Source organism: Pinus tabuliformis, chromosome 5_2 (genome assembly GCF_031772625.1).
Source record: "Pinus tabuliformis cultivar Carrire ecotype Pingquan chromosome 5_2, CPIR1, whole genome shotgun sequence".
Classification (NCBI taxonomy): Eukaryota; Viridiplantae; Streptophyta; class Pinopsida; order Pinales; family Pinaceae; genus Pinus; species Pinus tabuliformis.
This window is the reverse complement of record NC_142306.1, coordinates 1,071,783,677-1,071,804,388: the sequence shown is the minus strand read 5'-3', so window position 1 is coordinate 1,071,804,388 and position 20,712 is coordinate 1,071,783,677. Positions and strand designations below refer to the sequence as shown.

The 20,712-nt window shown below is 35.3% G+C and overlaps 1 protein-coding gene and 1 pseudogene across 3 annotated transcripts; one reads left to right on the top strand and one right to left on the bottom strand.

Annotated features, from left to right (window-relative positions):
• Positions 1-7,113: 7,113 nt before the first annotated feature.
• LOC149162937 (ferritin-4, chloroplastic-like) lies at positions 7,114-11,775 on the bottom strand. 3 transcript variants are annotated; one of them, XM_089437459.1, is made up of 9 exons: positions 11,578-11,775; positions 9,722-10,046; positions 9,518-9,601; positions 8,749-8,809; positions 8,537-8,624; positions 8,251-8,312; positions 8,038-8,103; positions 7,848-7,911; positions 7,114-7,558 (listed from the first exon to the last, which is right to left on the bottom strand). In XM_089437459.1, the coding sequence occupies exons 2-9, from the start codon at positions 10,027-10,029 to the stop codon at positions 7,494-7,496; spliced, it is 798 nt and encodes a 265-aa protein (XP_089293585.1). In that variant the 5' UTR covers positions 10,030-10,046; positions 11,578-11,775; the 3' UTR covers positions 7,114-7,493. The 3 variants fall into 3 exon arrangements, with proteins under 3 accessions (XP_089293585.1, XP_089293586.1, XP_089293587.1); XM_089437460.1 differs by lacking the exon at positions 11,578-11,775 and adding an exon at positions 11,255-11,407; XM_089437461.1 differs by lacking the exon at positions 11,578-11,775 and adding an exon at positions 10,227-10,752.
• A 1,464-nt stretch (positions 11,776-13,239) lies between these two features.
• LOC149162936 (peptide-N4-(N-acetyl-beta-glucosaminyl)asparagine amidase A pseudogene) lies at positions 13,240-14,925 on the top strand (annotated as a pseudogene).
• Positions 14,926-20,712: the final 5,787 nt, after the last annotated feature.

Genomic DNA, 20,712 nt, shown 5'->3' with positions numbered 1-20,712 from the left:
CGGGAGAGAGAGTGCTTCAGAAGAAGATTCCATAGATTGATCCAGTATAGGAATCCATCCTTCAAGATGTGGAATCTGATTATCAAATTCTTGAAATGATTTTGCATTTCTGAATCTATCCAAGCGATCAAGTTGTCGCTCAACAACATTGTTAGCTTTGGAAAATTCAAGAAAAATTACATCTCTAGTTACAACAAAATTTATATTAACTTCATCATAGGGACGGTATGCTTTGGAGGTATTTGAATACCCCAAGAAGATACACTTATGACTATTTGCACCAAGTTTGTTTCTATGTACTTTTGGTATCAAGGCATAACAGGTGGAACCAAAGACCCTGGAATGCTTTACCAAAGGAATGTGGCCATACCACATTTCATAAGGAGTCTTGTTTCTAATAGCATTGGATGGACATCTATTCTTTACATATACAGCACATAGAACTGCATCAACCCAAAACATCAATTTTACATTCTTGAAAAACACCATGGAACGTACCATGTTTAAGATTGTTCTATTCATTCTTTCAGCTACTCTATTCTCTTGGGGATTATAAGGCATAGTTGTTTGATGTTTGATCTCATGCCAACGAAGATAGTTTTCGAATTCATTTAAAGTGTATTCTTTTCCATTATTAGTGCGAATAGAGCCAATATGAGATTGCGCATCATTTTCAATTCATGTATGAAAGTTCTTGAATGTCTGAAAAGCATCAGATTTGTTCTTCAATAAATAAACCCAACACATTCTGGTATAGTCATCAATAAATGTTATCATATATTTATTTCCATTTGCAGAAGGAACAGGCATAGGACCACATAAATCTGAATGAATGAGTCCAAGTTTTCTATGTGCTCTAGAATGTGAATCATGAAAACACTATTTGTTATGCTTTCCTAGAATGCAAGCATCACATTGCTTAAGTTTCTTAGGAATTGTAGGCAAACCAATAACACCATTTTTCTTCAACAAATGAAGGTTGTCATTTTTCAAGTGTCCAAAAATAGGATGTCATAATAGACTTGATGGAAATGTACCTTCATCATAATGAGATTTGTATGAGAAATTGTGTGGACCAACAAAGGTACCTTGCAACTTGAAAAGTCTTTCTTCTTCTATCCCTGTCATGACAAGTGAGTGAATTGATGCTTTTCTCACCTCAACCTTACCATCAAACATATGAATGGAGTGTACTTTCTGACGGATGTGAACAAAGGATAACAAGTTTCTCCTCAGTTGTGGGAGATATAAAACATCATGCAGAAGAAAGTCTGAAAGACCAGGCAATTTGAGCCTGATTGTGCCAAGCCCTGATGGCTTGAGTTTTGATTTATCTACAAAGTACACTGCTCCATCAACATTGTTAGTAAATTCTTCAAAAAAATCACTTCTAAAAGTCATGTGGCAAGTTGTTCCTGAATCAAGCGACCAATCATTTTTCCAAGAAGCAAGTGAAGCATTAAACAATTCTTCATTTACTCTAATATTACAATGTGCCACAACATAGTGAGCGAATTCAGGTGCTTTACCTTTCTCTTTGTCATTGGTTTTACCTTTGGGTTGATTTCTTTCCTGCTCAATTTTGTCCCAAGGCAACTTGCATGTGGATGTCTCATGTGATCCATCTCTATTACAACGTATGCAATTCAAATCAGAGTTTTCTCCTTGAGAGTGTCTACCCCCCGGCCTCTGAATTTCTTTTTCCTCTTCCTCTTCGACCACCTCTTCCTTTGGAAGAATCATGAGCAAGGTTCTTCTCTCTATGTGCAAAACATGTAGCTTCTTTAGAAGACTAAGGAGTTGTCTTCTTCCCAATATCTCTCTCTCTGTGCAAATTTATTTACAAGGGAGTCAAAGGTAATTTCTTTGGGGTTTCCATTTGCTTGCAATGACTCAAGATAATTTCAATAAGTGGGATAAAGTGCCTTGACAAAAGCTATCAGAGGAATGTCTAGTTCAACATTAGTGACTTTGATATCATGCATAATAGATTTTACTTCTGATGCAAGAGCAAGAGGATCATCATTTTGTAATTCAAGGTTGAACAATTTAATCACCAGTTGGACAACTTCAAACGTGGAGTGTGAGTCATAGAGTTCCTTCAATTTTTGTAAGGCTTCAAAAGCATTCGAAAATGGTGAAATATGGCAACTCACCTCTTCATTCGCAGATGCTGCAATCAAGGCATAAGCCTTGTTGTTCTTGTTTTCCCAAATGGCGAATTCCTTGTCTGAGGTAGGCTTTGCTAGTTCATTGTCTCCTTCTCCAACACAAACTCCTTTCCACAGCTCATTAAAAATGAGAGTATGTTTGATCTTTCGCGACCATTCTGGATAGTTTTCTTTGCCGGTGAGAACCACTCCAACTATAGAAATCAATGAATGCATTTAAATGTGTACTATGTAGGAAAAAAACGCCCCTCTACTAACAAAAATTTGCACTTGTTGTGTAAACAAAACTGTGAAAATATGATTTTGATATGTAAATGGGGGAGGTATATATGGTGGAGGAGTTTTATGACAAAGGTATTAACTATGCGGGGTTATGAACCGAGGGAGGTGGTTTATATATATTATAACTGTGGAGGAGTAATACAATACGCGGAGGAGAGGCAGTGGACACGATGTCGTATATGTGACGATGGGCACGATGAGTGGTATGGGGAGTTGTTATATAATTGTCAGCAAGTGTTATATATATCAGATTGGGTAGGCAGTGTTATAATGTAATACGATTAATCAACACAATGGTTTGCGTTGGTTATATGAGTGAGGCCACGAACTCTCAACCTCAACATATGCACGATAATCGGGAGTGAGATACACGATATACCACATTCACGATAACCGCAACGTTTGGGAGCAGCATTTGGGAGAGGGGACCGGACTATATGGGAGCGGAGGGAGAGGACTGACTATTTGAGGGGCATATGGATGTTACCAACAACAACGGTAGGGGAGACAGTGTTATATAAATGGGAGAGATATGGCAGCTTTTTAGGTATGGGAGGCAATATTATATAAATGGGGTTTTTAAAAGGACAGGAGTTCTGCTTCACAAGGGAGAGGGACCAACTAAAGTGAATAGACACATAATGAATATAACATATAGTTCACAATAGTAACCGAGAGTTGGGATACTAGAAGCATTATACCATGAGATAAAATGTTTGAAATCTTCAACGTGAGGTAGTTTCCAGACGTCTATGAGCCTCAATCGCCCTTCCTCTCCAACGAACGAAATTTTGGACCATCTCTCTCACATCAGATTTGAAACCAGAGCAAAACCTGAGCAGTGGGAGCGTTGTCTAAAAGCCATACAGGCAGCGAGAGCGTTGTCTAAAAGCCATATAGTAAAAACTGGTGGTGTGGCACAACGCATATGACAGCAAGAAATGCAGAGGACTAAGAGCTCTGATACCTCATAGGAATAAAGAATATCGCAGACTGCAAAAATGGGGAAGACTGTAAAAATGGTAAAAGGGAGTTATAAGGGAAGAAAAGTTAAAAATGGAACTAGCTCTAATACCATGTCAGGCCAGGATGTAACTCCTCAAATCAACTATGTTTATTCATTAAGATCACTCCTTGTTATATACATGAGGGAGTGACTCTTGGGTTTCACCTCCAATGACTCTTCATTTTCCATTATTTACTATTTACATTATTTACAAGTGTTCACTCAATCCCCATGATTGGGTGTCAACAATGTGAATCAAGTAATTACAAGGGAAGAAATGCTAAAAATGAAACTAGCTTAATACCATGTCAGGCCAAGGAACTCCTCAAATCAACTGTGTTTATTCATTAATATTACTCCTTGTGATATAAATGAGGGAGTGACTCTTGCGTTTCAACTCCCAATGACTCTTCATTTTCCATTATTTACTATTTACATTATTTACAAGTGTTCACTCAATCCCCATAATTAGGTGTCAACAATGTGAATCAACTAAAGAATGACTCTTCATTTTCCATTATTTACTATTTACATTATTTACAAGTGTTCACTCAATCCCCATAATTAGGTGTCAACAATGTGAATCAACTAAAGAGATGCGAAACAAGCTTGTAAAAAAATATGAAGGAGATGACAAAGTAAAGAAAGCAAAGTGTCAAACTTTCCGGAGACAATTTGAAAGCCTAAAAATAAATGATGAAGAAGATGTTGCTAGTTATTTTTTTCAAGTAGATGATGTGGTCAATTCTTTCAAAAGGCTTGGTGAAAAAATTAAAGAAACAATAGTTTTTTAAAATATTTTGACGTCTCTTCCTTTGTGTTTTGATGCCAAATTCTTTGTCATGGAAGAATTGAAGGATTTGGAGAATATAAAAATGGAAGAGCTTCACAAACTTGTTTTGATGCCAAAGTCTTCGTCATGGAAGAATTGAAGGATTTGGAGAATATAAAAATGGAAGAGCTTCAAAAACTTGTCACTGCATATAAAATGGATGGAAAAATCGTCACATAAGGAAGCAACGTTTAAAACATCTAAGTCAAGAAAGTGTAAGCCTAGTAAAATGTGAGTGTAGTCAAAAAGATCCTTTAGGGAAGATAGTGATGATGACGAAGAACCCGGATTAACCCATAAAAAAAGGTCTTCAATGAAAAATCTTTGAAAAGGAAAAATATCTACTCCAAAGAGAATAATGATTTCTTTGAAGATGATATGATTATGATGATGATATAAAAGAGATCTTATTTTTAGCCACAAAAGAAGAATCCAACATAGATAAAACACAAGAGTAAAAAGAAACAGAAAAAGGTGTTGAAGGCATGGTGGATCTTGAAGCATAGTTCACCAATGCCTTAAGAAGAGAAACCTCAGGAATAAGAACAAAAGACTATTGAAAGAAATCACCTTCATCTTTACTAAAAGAGATGAAGTAGAAAGAGTAGAAGTGTTGAATAGTCAACTAAAAGAAAAGAAAGAAAACTCTAAGAAACTTGAAGAAAAAAATTCTCATTAAGGAAAGCTCAACAAAAACATAAAAAATGTTATTATCCATTTTCAAAGACCACCATATGACAAGACAAGTGTTGGCTATATGGGTGAGACTTCATAGAAAGCACTAGATACTTTCCTATCATAAAGTCCAACACTCTTCCTATCCTCTGTTTCCTCGAAAAGGAAAGTATCTACTCCAAAGAGAATAATGATGATATAAGAGAGATCCTATTTTAACCCACAAGATTAGAATCCAACATACATAAAACATAAGAGTAAAAAGAAAAAGAAAAACGAGGTGTTTAAGACATAGTAGATCTTGAAGCATAATTCACCAATGCCTTAAGAAGAGAAACCTCAAGAATAAAAACAAAAGACTATTGAAAGAAATCATCTTCATCATTACTTAAAAATCGGAAGCAGAAAGAGTGGAAGAAGTGTTAAATAGTCAACTAAAAGAAAAAAACAGAAAACTCTAAGAAGCTTGAAGAAAAAAATTATCAGTAAGGAAAGCTCAACAAAAACATAAAAGGCTCTCAAACCTTGGATGTTATTCTCCATTTTCAAAGACCACCATATGACAAGACAAGTGATGGCTATATGGGTGAGACTTCACAGAAAGCACTAAATACTTTCCTATGAGGAAGTCTAACGCTCTTCCTGTCATTTGTTGAGCTTCTTGCCCGAGAAGATGGATCAAGTGTTCACCCGAAATGTGAGGCTTTTTGAACAAAATACACAACTTTCCAAAAGTTCTCAACAACATTGTGTTTAATTTTGCCAACTGTGAAGAGCATATCAAAAACTTAATTGATAAAACATCATTGTAGAGATGAGTGGTTTGCATGTTTTTAGAATTTTTGATAGATATTGATTTTTTTTCATTTTTCACTTTATGAAAGATATTTAACCTTACCATCCCATCCCCTTGTTAAGGAGGTTTGAATACTTTCAATACTTTTTTGAAATTTTACAGTTTATATTCAACTGAAGTTTGAATTTTTTTTTGGGCAATTTTACAGTTTTTATTAAATTTATTAAAGTGGTTTGAATCTCTCTTTTTTTACAATTAAAAATTTTTTTATTTTTTTTTTTTTTTTTTTTGCAATTTTACAGTTTTTACTAAATTTATTAAAGTGGTTTGAATCTCTCTTTTTTCCGGTTAAATTTTCAACATAATTAAATAATTGCAATAAGCCCTTGAGAAAAAGAACGGTTTGAATCTCTCTTTTTTCCAGTTAAATTTTCAACATAATTAAATAATTGCAATAAGCCCTTGAGAAAAAGAACTTCACCAGTAGAATGGTTTCCAGTGATTATACTTACTCATACTGGAAACTGTCCATTTTATTCCATGAAAGAATGACATCAACACTTCTACCCTTTCAATGGATACAAATAACCAAGTAACAGCAAAAGGTCATCCTAAGAAGCTCCTCAACATAAGAGACTTCAAATCAATATGGCTTAAGAACTTCTTATGTATCTTAAGGTTCTGGAATCCTCTTCTATATGAATGCGAGCAAAAGTCTGATCAATAACAACGATACTTTGTTCCATGTTAGTTCAATCGCAGGTGTCACAACCCCTTAGTTTTCCAATTGCTATGAATAGTACAGCACGTACTAAAAGAGGCTTTCAGTTTCCGTCGGTTGGTGATACCTGTATCAGGATTAAGTAGAAAATAAAATGGTGCTTTAATCTTAAAATGCAACCATATATAACTAGTTTAAAATGTTCCATCTAGTTTGTTGTTTCTTTAAGATGGAAGTCAGGTTGCTCTGTAGTTACATGCCTTCATGGCTGTACTTACTACTAATAATATGATGCATTACATATTTTTAAACCGTTCTTGAAATAAAACTGCTGACTTTTCATAAGCTACCTTTTTTTCAAAGGGGATGAGGATTTCTTGATTTGGAGATATCTTTAAAAGATTTGTTTTTAGAAATTATCACATACCTTTACATGGATAGCGAAATGCCGAACAGTTCGTTCAGAAAAACCAAAATTAATTGATATTTTCAAAGGGACAATCAAATTTAAACAATTTATTGTGGATCCCTCATCTTCATGACACGCAAAACACTCAATCAAGTTGACTTACACAATACAGATACAGCAAGCATGTCATCAATAACATCAACCTTTTGGTGAAAGGCTACTTATATAAAAGCTCAATATCATTATCATTATAATTGAACAAGTCAAAATTATAAAGCATTCACCTAAAGACAATAACCTGACGTAGGAGTAGGACGAATCTAAGGACCCAAGGATAGCATAATATGGTCGTCATCTCTCTATGAAGGTAATGATATCATATCATGGTTATTACACTGGAGGAACTGCTTCAGAAAATCATAGGCTAAGTCAAAATTATATAAGGAGTCATCTAAAGATAATAAACTCATGTATCTGCGAGGAGGAATCCAAGGATAGCATAACATAGTCGTCGTCTGTTTAAGAAGTTAATGAAATCACATCATGGCTCTCTGGAGGAACAGCTTCAATAATAAAAGAGGTTTTCAATTCCATGAAATTCCTAAGCAGCTGCAACACCAGCAGCATCTGCTCCTTTGAGAAGCGCTTGATCAAAGTGCCATATACCTGTACAAAATCAAAATTAGCACATAAGTTCCAGGCCATTATATGGCACCTTTATATACTTATGTACAGAGTTGATTCACCCATTGGTCTAAAATTTCAGTCGCATATTTCAAGACCACAATTATATTCTCATATTTATTCATGGCTTGTTGGGCCATAGAATGTGTATTTTCAGATCAATCATCAAACAAAACACTGGATAGCCATCGCTAGGTCACTGAATTATGATATATTACATCGTTTCCTGAAAAGAAAAGAAAAACATACTGAAGATGGAGTCACTTCTTACCATGTCCTTTGCCGATCCTTCTCAGTTGAGCAACATATTCAGATACCTGTTTGATGGCCTGCACCTGTAAAGCATAAGAGACAAATAGATACCATTAGTCCATTGCAAACTTTAAAATAACTAGATAAACAACATCAAAAACCATAAACAAAATCATCGAACTGTATAGCCTCCAGACCAATTACTTTACCTGCTCGGCAAGGAAGTTACCCTCTATATAATCTGTCATTTGTGCATCGTTACATTGTTGAGCAACCTGATCACCAAAACCATTCTCCATTCAGCATTATGCATCCCATTGCCCAACATTAAAAAATAATATGAAGTTCAAATGTTGTCAACAGAATAACAGGCAATATGGAAATAAAACCCAGCTTAATTAATCTGAAAATCTCCCCCTTACACTGTGCAAGTTGAGAAGCTTTTCATTCGTAAGCTTTTCCAATGACAAGGCAAGCTCCATGGCTGTCACTCCAACATAAACACATAAGCCGACAGAAAACAAAAGTGTGACTACTAAAACAAATTTATGCAACCTATAAAGGCAAGAAAAAGCAGCATATAATTGGTAAGCAACTAATGGGACGGTACTCATACTCAAATTAATCATCAACATGCAGATACTCGCATATAATGGAAAACCACCATTGCCTTTATGGAAAAAGTTATGGAGCGAGAAATAAACTCACCATATAAGGCGTCCCCCTTTTCAGGATGATCAAATTCCATGACAGGCATCAATATGGATTGAAACTTGACTTTCCCACCACGCACATTCTATTCTCCCAAATCACCCATAACCAATGTTTCAAAGGATAAGAAAAGGTATAACCCTGACTAGAAAAATAAATAATTAAATAAGCCAAGTTCATCCTAATTACATTCAGTGTAGTTTTTGTACCTGGTATTTCATGAGCATTTCTGCATGGCCACGTTCTTCATCACTCGCCTGTTTGAAGTACCTGCCAAGAAAGAGCTCCCAGCGTCACTTCTAAAAGGCTTTCTCAAACCCTAGACTGCAATGAAGTTTATAATAACTGTAAAACCACATACGAAAAAGAAAGGACTAATACTTTCATCACAACTTGCTATTGGTTCTGAATTTCACATGCCACACGTCTACATTTCAAGTGTACCTCTGCTCGCGTTCATATGAAATACAAGCTTATTAAACTTCGAATGCACCTAAGCAACTGTATTTAAACTTTATTTAAAACTTTATGCAGCCCATTGATGAGAAGCAGTTAGCAAGTAACCTAACCCCCAATGGTCACAAGGGACAAAGGCATTTATACACTATGGAGTGGTGAACCTTAAACAAACCTCTTTCTCCTCCTATCTACTATTCTATTTTACAATGGGATTACACCTATAGACAACATCTAAATACTGACAGAACTTTTGAAATAGTATAAAAAGATTACCCCTCCCCAGCTAAGATAATCTTCAGACAGGTTGGGGTGCAAATTGGTGAAAATTGCAGTAAACTAATACTAATAATAGTTATAATTTAGGCTGGATAAAGTCCAGATAAATCAGAGACTGCAAACAAGTACTCCTGGGATTAGAGAGATGATATTGAACATACCCATTGGAGGGAATTAAAGAACAGGCATTAAAAAAAAGGGATAATACTAAAGCATCATGTAATGGGGGCACAGAATGCTTACTTTGCAAATCCTGGCAGACCAACGTTATCTCGATCAAAATAGGCAAAGAGAGCATGGTAAATATATGAGACATTATATTCTACACTGCAAGAGAAAAATCCATTTCATGTTATACATCTCTATGAAATCACTAGTGAGCAACAATACACACTTTAAAAAGTGGGTAGACTCAGAAGAAACAGCGAAGAAGGACAAGCAAGATACTTGATTTGCTCATTCAAAGCAGCTTCGCAAGCATCCGCGAACCTCTGGCGTGCAAAAGATTGAGTAGAATTATTGGAAACTTGTACAAGCTCACTCTGCACTTCAGTGAAGGGCTCAAAGATCACACCTGTCAAAGGCCTACTGTTGGTCTCTCCAGTTCTAGCACGAACACTGCACAAACCTTCTCTCTTTTGCCTTCTGTAAGGTACCAAACACAGGGAATTATTCCCTGCCACCTTATCCTTGAAGACATCATGCTGCTTCAGAGATGATAAGGCACCAAAAGTAGTGGAAGCTTTGAGTGACATTTTGCTTTTAGTTAACCCTGCAAATCATGAATCAAGCAACACTCTTTCAAATCTTAAGCCGAACAATAAAATGAATTCATTCTCCAACAAACAGCAACACTGAATGGCTTCAATAGACACCAGGCAAACACCAACACAAGACTCTCAAAACATTTTATCTTTGTTAGCACAAGAAAATATCAAGACAAGAAGTTTACCAACTAATACCAACGGTCTCTGTAGAGATGCATCAGTTCAATGTTCAGTATTTTCTGAGTCCCAATAAATGTAGATGTAATAGATAAGATACAGCGCGCATTATGGGCTTTCAATTTCATTAAGACAGTTGTTATAATACATACCTAAAACCATAATGACTAAACGAAGTCGAAGGAACTGCAGCATGACTAAAAACAATATGATAAGTTCTACCAAAACAGAATTGGCTAATCCACTATGGAATTCTAAACATTAAGGCACCCTCGAACTTTAATACATAAAACTAATCCAAACACAACAGCGCCTTCGGGACTGCGTTAACAGAAACTGAAGCAAGAACGAAACAAGATATGATATGGGTATAGGGTTTCGGGGAATACGGAACATGAACATCCCGCTCCCCTTGTCCATCGAATATTATTAAGATAAAATTGATTAGAGGCGCACTGATCTAGTGTCAATATACGAATTGGCCCAAGATACAGGTCTTCTGGATTCGGGGACTGGAACACTCCACTCATTCTCAATCTAGCCCCAGACGACAAGAAAATAATCATTTATTTGAAAAATAACAAGACCCAAATATACGCAAATATGCCAAAATCAACACCAAAAGGAACAGATATCAATACTGGTCAAGTATAGGACTTTCGACGATTAAGTAGATATCAATACTTGTAGAGTCTAGGGCTTTTTCTACGATTAATATTATTGTATGAGAGTTTGCATCCACTTTTTAATGCGATGATTCCAGAAGAACCCCATAGAATCAAACATTTCAATTAAATAAAAACTCAATTCAAAACCCATCTCCAGTATCTGACAAAAAACGGTGTTAAACAACTGAAAAAACAAAACACCAGAGAACCGAAAAACCAGAGAGATCTATGTATCAAAGAAGATGCCCAAGAAATCGAAATACAGCCACAAAAGTCAAAGTATAAAACCAAGGTTTATGCCACCACATGAAACAGCATACATTTCAATCTCTTGTGATGAGAAAAATAAACCCATGTCCGACATGCACCTGGAAGCTTCGAAGCTCAAGGCTACATGTCGATTTGCTCTGCAACTGCAACCACCGTGGTACATATCAAACCCATGTTTCCACAAACATTTATTGGTGTCCATATTCAATGAATCCCATGAACCATTTAATTCAAGAAACAGTTAAATGTACACAAACACACAGACTTATGAATCACCCAACCTGGCCCACCTGGACTGTAGACTTGTACATCGGTTCTTGAGGCACATCACTAGTAAAACACAAAATGGGGGCCAAACAAACAAGGAATTGATGCTCTGGTTACAATATAAAACCTAAAAATTCAAGAAAACTTAATGTACCTCTAAAAATGCAATCCAATGCTCCTGATTACTCAACAATGTAGCCTTTCGTTACAGAGCACGGGTTTCTTTAAGGCAGCTTTGGAGGACACTCCTTATATAGGAAAAAAAGACCGTAGTTATTGTCTCACGGCTTCAACGACATTCATTCCACAACACTAACGAATAAAATTCCTTAAGCCTGTGTGTAGGGAATGGGTATTAAGGACTTTTAAAGGATCTCAGCGGCTAGGTCATCAGGGATCTGATGACACGTGTGTGGATAATCTTTGAAAGATAGCGTCGGCGCGTGCTGAGCGCGTGCTCTGCACCTCCCTGAAATCCTGATTCCTTGCCATTCATTGTGTTCATATCTCCCCTTTTGAGCACTCTCAGCCTTTTCCACTTTTTCTAGAAAGAGCAATAAAATGTTGAATAGGGTAGTATGTATGGTGATAGAAGAGTGGACGAAGTTGATAACCCAAATTTCCTTCCGATTCATTCGGGTCATATTCCTCTTTTCAACTCTTTTAAGCCTTATTTCTTACTTTTAGCCCATGCCACTTTTTCTAGCCCATGCCACCTTTTTTTTTAAGCCTTTTTCTTATTCAATGCCACTTTTCCCTAATTAGCATTAGAATTCAAATTAGAATTGAATTCTAGTATGGTCAAAATTAGAGCAAGTGATTATATGTTTTTTGGTTTTCTCTATTCCATGCAGTATGAAAGAGATGTTGTAATGTCATGCTATGTTATTTAAATATTTTGATTATATCAAATTATATTTAAATAAAAATTAAATTAAAAAATAAATAAATAAATTTAATTTTCAATCTATTAAACATTGAGAGAGATCAAATTTCTTAAAATGTAAATCTCTTTTTTGAGTTCAAAACTTTTAGAGATTTGATCTCTCTCTATTCCGGAGTTAAGATGAATCTAAGTTAGGTTAATAAAATTTGGTCAAGAACATTCTTACACCTAGAGGTGATACCGGCCTAGTTTGGAAGAAGATGTAATGACCTGTTGTGTTATATTATGTAAATATTTTGACTCAATTAAATTACATTAAAATAAAAAAATATATAATAATAATTAAAAATATATATAATTAATAATTATAATAAATATTATATAAGATATATGGGGAAATGTTTGTACTTAAGAAATTTGATCTTTTTTGATATTTAGGCTAATAAGCCTTCCTATGCATCAACTTCTTCGTCAACACTTTTACCCTGCTCCGTTCGATCAGGTGAGACACTTTCAACCGTTGATCTGAACCAGAAAACGAAACAACGGAAAATCAAGAAAGCAGGGAAAACTTTTACTCTCCACTTGACATCTGTGCGTCGAGCTTCCGGGAGAGTTCGTGGAGTTTATGGCACCCTAAGTGAAGATATTTTCACGTCGAGGAACGTCAGCAGTCTTTCCAAATTCCTACATTGGTAATGTTTTCGAAGCAAAAATCTAGTGGCCTTATCTCCGCGTATCCGGTGGAAGAAAAAGCCGGGGTGCTCGTTTTGGAAAAACGCAAGATTTTCTGGACGCCATGCACCCGTCAGAGTATGCATCAGCCTTGTTGTTTCTATTATAAAGCACTGGTCAAGGAGCTTTCCATTATAAAGTTCTGGGCAAGGAGCAGAGGGTTGATCAGTAGACTGTGTTGAATTTTGCATTTAGATGGAGATCCATTGGCAGATGCTGGTGATGTTACTGCTGGCCACTCCAACTCTTGCCATCATTGACGTACGGAGGCCAAGGGAGGTCTCTACTACATTCGCTCGACCACCCAGAGACCGGGTAAATCTGTCTCCCTTCCAAGGCAATGCTGAGGAATTTTTTGAGGTTACAAAACCCATCGAGGTTCCCCACGAGAATCCATGCTCTGTCCAACTGTTAGACCACGATTTTGGGTACACGTATAATTATCCTCCAGTTATAGGAAAGTATATGCCACCCCCAAACTGTCAGAAGAATTGGACGAAAGTGGTGATGGAGTGGAAGGCAACGTGTGATGGGTTTCAGTATGACCGTATTGCAGGGGTGTGGTTGAGTGAAGTGGAGATCCTGCGCACTTGTACAACAGAACCCGATGGGGGACTGATTGAATGGATCATTCAGAAGGATATTACTAAATATTCTTCATTGTTAGATAAGCCTCAAATCCTTGAAGTCCAGCTTGATAACGTAGTTGATAAGACTTATACTGGGGTTTATCATGTCAATATAACATTTAATTTTTATGGAGATTCTGGGAATAACGGGTTAGATAACACAGGGTTTGCAGATCTGATTCTGCCTATTTCGCTTCCTAGTTCTCATATTGGGGGATCCTGGTTTCAGATAGAAAATTCGTCTGATGTGCAGTCGAAGTCGTTGCAACTACCACCTAATGCTTACAAGGCCGTTTTGGAGATTTTTGCTTCATTCCATCAACATGATGAGTTCTGGTACAACAATCCCCCCAATGTGTATATTGAGGCAAATAATTTGACTGGACCTGGTAATGGGCCTTTTAGAGAATTGGTGGCCTTTATCGATGGGGTCCTTGTAGGTGTTGTGTGGCCTTTTCCTGTGATTTATACAGGAGGGATTGATACATAGTTCTGGGATCCTTTGGTTGGTATTGGGACATTTGATCTGCCTAGTTATGAGATTGAGGTTACACCCTTTTTGGGGGAACTGTTGGATGGAAAAGAGCACACATTCGGTTTCGGCGTGACCAATGCTCTGGATGTTTGGTTTATAGATGTGAACTTGCACCTGTGGCTTGATGGGAACTCTAGCAGTGCAATCATAGGGCAATTGATTGGACACGAGGAGCCGGAGTTGGAGTTGTCTCTGGTGTCAAACTTCAAAGAGTTGGATGGATCATTTCACACATTTGGCAATAGGAGGATCTCTTCCTCTAGCTGGGTAGAATCCTCTCATGGCAAGCTCATTACTAATACTTCGCAAGAGTTCGCGTATGATAATTTAATGACTTTTCAAGCACTTGGAGAGCGACAGATTGTGAACCAAATGACAGCAACCAATAGTAAGGTTATTGTAGAGGCAGCCACAAGAATAGAATTATCCTATGAAGTTGATGACTTCTTCACTTTATATTTAGATTTCAATGCTCCTATGGCTGTAATAAATGTTTCAAATGCACTTAATAAAAATGCATCCGTTGTTGACTCTAGTGGAACGTTCTTCAGCTCTCTGAATAATAATCAAAATGCATGGGGAGGCAATATGATCACCAGCACCCAACAAACGTACAATTATCAAAGCACTCAAGGTTGTTATTCCAAGCAAGTTAAAGCAATCAACTCAGCACTTGTTTCAGACTTAGCAGAGACTTTGTGTGGCAACACATCCTAGTGAGAGATAGTTTGTTTTTTCCAACTTCATGCCACGTGAAAAATAGTTTCCTTTTCTTCTACTATTTTATTTATGGGCAAATGGTAATTGATTGTCATAGTTTTCTTTGGCAATAGTTTTCTGTAACATTAACTTACATTTCATCCATCGTATAATATGAATTATCAATATAATTTTACAATAATAAAAAACAATTAGAAGGCCTTTAGCCAGCTCAAATTGCTCATCCGTTAGGCTTGAACCAACATCTCTTCTAGAGAAATTCAACAATTCTAATTTAATAATCCTATCGGCCTCTCTTTGTACCTTTTGGGACAATTGCTAGTTGATAGATTAGTTAAGATGAATCTAGACTAGTTTTTAATTAGTCCATTAAATTTTATTTATTTTTTTAAATAGATTGTTATATTAAATTTGTTCAACAAATTAAAAATCTTGTATTCCTAAAAATAAGTTAACTTATCTTATACTTTGTATGAAATAAAATATTGTTATTTAGAAACATAACTTATTATATAAACACATTCTTATTCTTTATACTAAACTTTATAAAGAAAATCACTATAACTAATTCTTATTCTTTATACTAAACTTTATAAAGAAAATCATTTTAACCCATATATGTAAATTAAAAAAACAATCCCTTCTTTTATATATATAAATTTATATTTTAGAGAGATTAGTAATTTAAATAAAATTTCTTTCATAATGACTTAAAATATATGCCATTGTTAATTTAATTAAAAATAATAATAATAATAACTTTAGTACTAAAATGGTAAATAATAAGATATAATTGAATGTATGAGATGTTTAGTTCTAATAAGTTTCAAATTCAATCCTTGTGATGAAGGAGTCTTATCTTTCTTAAAAAAGATGAGCTTGTTTCTATCCTTGTGATGAAGGAGTCTTATCTTTCTAAAAAAGATGAGCTTGTTTCTATATTATACTTTGTATAGAATAAAAGTAAGTTTCTATATTATACTTTGTATGGAATAAAAATGTATTATTTGAGAGTATAGCTTGTTATATAAAACCTACTATTATCCTTTATATATAAAGAAAATCACTATAATTTATATATAAATATATGCATATTTTCCATACTAAGTCTAAACTTAAGTTAATTACCCAAAACAAATTATATATTATCCTAAGTAATGTCTTTAACCTAATATTTTATAGTTAAATGAGGAACTGGAAAAGAAGCTTTATAAATTTAGTTAAAAAATGGTTTGATATAGAATTCCTCAAGTTTCATCATTTCTAAGATGTAATAATCTCAATGTTTTAAAGTAATGGCCAAATTCTCAAAGAATGCCTTGTATTCATGGCTTGGAAATAGTGTAGTTCACTATGCTATATAATATATCCCTTTATGCAACTAAATTGTTAATATCACAAGTCCTTAATTTTAACTCTAATCAATATCATGCATAAAATCCTCATGGAAAATGAATTTTAATAAAGAAAATCACTTAATCTTTGATAAAGAAAGGTCACTTTTTTTTTCTAACAAATTTAAGGAAGGATTTAAATTTCTTGATAATTAACAAACGCATTAAAGACTTGTAGATAATTTTACAACCAAGCTTGCCACTTGTATGAATAAATATGCTTTCAAATGTTAGGTATGTGTTATATTCTTTATATGACTGGATTGTTTTTTTGTGTCCATTTTTTGTAGTTTTCTATGTAGTTTTTACTTATAATATTTTGGAGCACATTGTGGTTCAACCCATGGTTTGTAATTCTTGTTAAGGAACTATTGTTGTATTCTAATCCAAGGTAAATTGATTGGCGGTTTATGGTTGTCGTGAGATATACATATTGTATTATACCATTGTAAAAAATGAAACTACTAAGAAATATTTTTGGTTTTCATAGTTTGGGTCTCTAGGGTAAAATCGTTGTGTTAAATGTTTATGTGTGCCATTGCATTTTTATGTTTTTTTATTAAGAATGAATTTGAGAATTAACTATACAAGGTTAAAAGTTACATTTAGTATCAGAGTCGTTTCGCTACAAGGGGATGCATTTGTGGCTAAGGGTTTTGCCTATGGAAAACCTTGTTACAAATGGAGATCTACGATATTGATTCTTGTGGTGAAAGGAAATAGTGCACAATTCAAAGATAGAGATCAAGAAATTTGATGGGTAGAGTTTTGAGTTACTGAAGCTCAAAATGGAATATATTTTGGTGGACAAAGATTAGTGGATCATTATGGATTTGGGGTACTACATTGCAGTGATGTTACAGAAGATCGAACCAAGTTGGATCGAAAGGAAAAGAGCACAATATCATTGTGCCTCTTAGATTTATATTACTAAGTGTTTCATAAGAAGCTATAATGAAGGCATTGTAAGACAAGTTAGGGGCTTTGTATCAGTCTAAGTCCCTCATGAATAAAGTATTCATGTGGAAGAGGTTGTATAACATGAGGATGAAGGGTGGAGACTCAATGAAAAAGCACTCAAACACCTTCAATATTGGTGTAAGTTAGTTATTATCCGTTGATATTAATATTTTAAATGAAGATAAGTGTACTAGTTGGTTGTGTTCTCTAACAAACTCATGGGATAGTCTGGTTGTTTCCACTAGTAGTAATGCAATTACTTTAAGTTTGGATGAAATAGTCTCATTCTTGTTATATGAGGAGATGAAATGAAAAAACATGGAATAAAAGAATATAGATTCTTTATCTATAAGAGGACACTCCCAATATAGAAATAAAAGTGAGTCCTCAAGTGGGATATCTAAGTCCAGAGCTCTGGGAAAATTTGTAAAGGTATATTGGAGATGTGGAAAACAAGGGCATTATAAGAAATAATGCAGCTCTAATAATGCTTCTTCTACATAAGAAAATTTTGAGCACACACTTATGCTTTGGGGGGTGGGGGTGTGAATCAATATAAGATCATTTTCACTTATTTAAACATTCATGAACCATAAGAAAATAATCACATATGAGATCTACCAACTACATAACATGAAACATAAGATTTATGTGGAAACTCTGGGACAAAACCATGAAACTTATTTTTATAATTTAGGCACAAACCTATTAGAGATACCAATCCCCACTGGTACGAACCTTGGTGGGCACCAACCTATTTTTATAGATCTTTGTAAACACCAATCTCCACCTTCACAAATATTCACACGAACCAAGCTACTAGAGACATCAATCCCCACCACTACAAACATTCATAGTTACTAACCTACTGGAGACAACAATTCCCACCGCTGCAAATATTCACAGTAACCAACCTAATAGAGACAACAATCCCCACCACCAAGCACCAACTTAGTAATAGACACCAATCCCTTTATTTCAGCAACAACCTCCAATTACAACTTTTCTTTACTGCATATAACTTCTTCAAAAGATGATAACATTCACATTACCTTCATCTGGTCTACTTGTTACTTCTTCCTTCATTAGGTATGCTCACTTATTCTTCCTTTACCATGTATGTTTATTGCTTTTTCCTTCACTAGGTTTTCTCACTACTTCTACCTTCACCAAGTTCGAACAAAACTTGAATCTCCAAATGAAATTTATGGTAACTCTTCCAAAGCATGTTGATTTTGGCCTCTTCCCAAGAATGAACTTGTCTAGCATGCCCCATATTTAATTTTGCAAATATGATTATGAAATTTTACCTAAAGCATTTATGTCTTTTTGCTTAGATCTTTAAAAATTTCATAGTCTAAAAAGTCCCAAAGAAAAATTTACAACAAAAATTCCAAGTTGACCTATTTGAAATTGATTTCAAGACCATTTAGAAACATTAAATTACATAGAGCATATCTCTAAAACTATAGTGAACCAAGGTATGCAATTTTTATGTTAGGTATTGTTATATGTCTCCATAGATACTTAAAAAGTTCAAAGTCTAAAACATCCTAGAAAATAAGTTAGGGAAAAAAATCCAAACTACTTTGTTTCAAATTGATTTCAGAAGCATTCATGAACCGTAATTTCCATAGGGAATATATCATAAAGAATAATTAACCGATGTATGAAATTTTGGCTATATGTACCCAGAGATATCATTTCCCACTCCTCAAAATTTCACACTCTAAAACATCCCAAAAAATATGCTATGCTGAAAATTCCAAACTAACATGTTTGAAATTTATTTCAAGAGCATTTAGGAACCCTAACTTTCACATGGTGCATTGTAACCCTAGAGACAACCCCTGGCTAAGTAGAGGTCAGTGCCTAGGACATCCATAAAAAAATATAGTGAATTTTATTTGTTTCCCCATTATGATAGTTTAGAAGTGTGTTTCACAAGTAATGTGAAGGGAACTTTATGGGATAAAAAAACTTTTCAAGATGGCCTCACTTGTAATGAAAATGATTCAAAGTTGTAGCAGGGTGATGGAAAGAAATGATAAAAGGCCCAGAACAGAAGGCCACTTATTGCAGAATCTTTTGTCTCAGACCTTAGCATAAAATATGAAAGACAAAAAAATATAGAAAAGGGGAGCACCTATTAAGGTTATTTAATTTAATGATTATAGGTATTGTAAGTTCAGAAAATCTGTGTTGTTCAAAACAACCAGTAGTTTCATTACTCTTTTCCATAGAATAAATAACAATAAATGAATTACAATGAACAAGAACACATATAAATTTCAAATACTACTTGGAATCACCTTGTTGGCTTGATGGGCCCTGACCTAGGTTCAGCATTAGGCAGCCAAGAAAATCCCTACACTACTGGCCCTTTCGGCATCAGTTCGTGGAGCACGAACCAAAGTCTCACCTGAAGTAGTATGGGGGGATGCAGGAACCAAGTTTCCGCACTCTGAGATGGTTGTGATGTCGGTTTTCTACCTTAATCCGTGCTTTCACGCAGATCGATAAGCCTTTAGGGCTTATCGATGTATTTCCTCCTTCTTCTTTCAAAACCTTCGCGAAGGTATCCGACTTTCCTTCGTGTAACCCTAAACAATGATTCACGCACTTACCCGCCTCTATGACTATGTTACTGTCTCGTTCGCTAATACCTTAGTGGTTAGCCAACTTTATCATGCAATTAAAATTACCCTCATGTAAACATACATCATTACGTTCAAATAACAAATAGAAATAGATACATTCACACATCAATTTGACATTATAATGTAAACCCAAAACTTAAAATATCATAATTTCATGCAATAATAAAAAACAGAAAACACAGTGATTCCATAATACTTCTCTTTATTTATGATTCAAGTTCCCAGTACAAACTCTATCTGCCCTGCGCACATAGTTGTAGGGGTCCACGCACTCAACTGCGGACTTCCACCCTAGGCCTCTGCGCACTCAGCTGCAGAGCCTCTTCCTATGATAAGACTCTCACTCTTAGCTCACCCAAACTAACCAATGACTCATGACTTCTTAACTTACTTACTGTACTGTCTACATAGATATTCTAAGACTTCCCTTTTTATACAATCCCATGGTCCGCGGACCATGGGTAGATCTCCAAAACCGACACAACATATCTAAACTAAGGGTGGAAAACCCTTATAACTTTAGACATCTTCATGCTCTGCGACCACAAAATGCGAAGACTTTACATTTCTTTACTCAAAATTCGAGCCTTCTGCCCAAAACTTTGGTGTTTAACCCCAAAATTGACCCCCAGAGGACCCATTCCCAACAAGCCCCCAACACAAACATGGTGACTTGCCCTCGAGTCACTCAGCTGGAGTGGAGATCTTGTCGCGAAGACCTCCTAGCTCGACCTGGACAACTGGTACCTTAGCGGCGTACTGTGTTTCCA

Coding starts and splice junctions, on each gene's coding strand:
- LOC149162937 (XM_089437459.1), bottom strand. CDS start 10,029: ATGTCACTCAAAGCTTCCACTACTTTTGGTGCCTTATCATCTCTGAAG. Junction 8,625..8,748: donor AAATGCTCATGAAATACCAG/GTACAAAAACTA, acceptor TTGGGAGAATAG/AATGTGCGTGGTGGGAAAGT. Junction 8,313..8,536: donor AAAGGGGGACGCCTTATATG/GTGAGTTTATTT, acceptor TTGGAGTGACAG/CCATGGAGCTTGCCTTGTCA.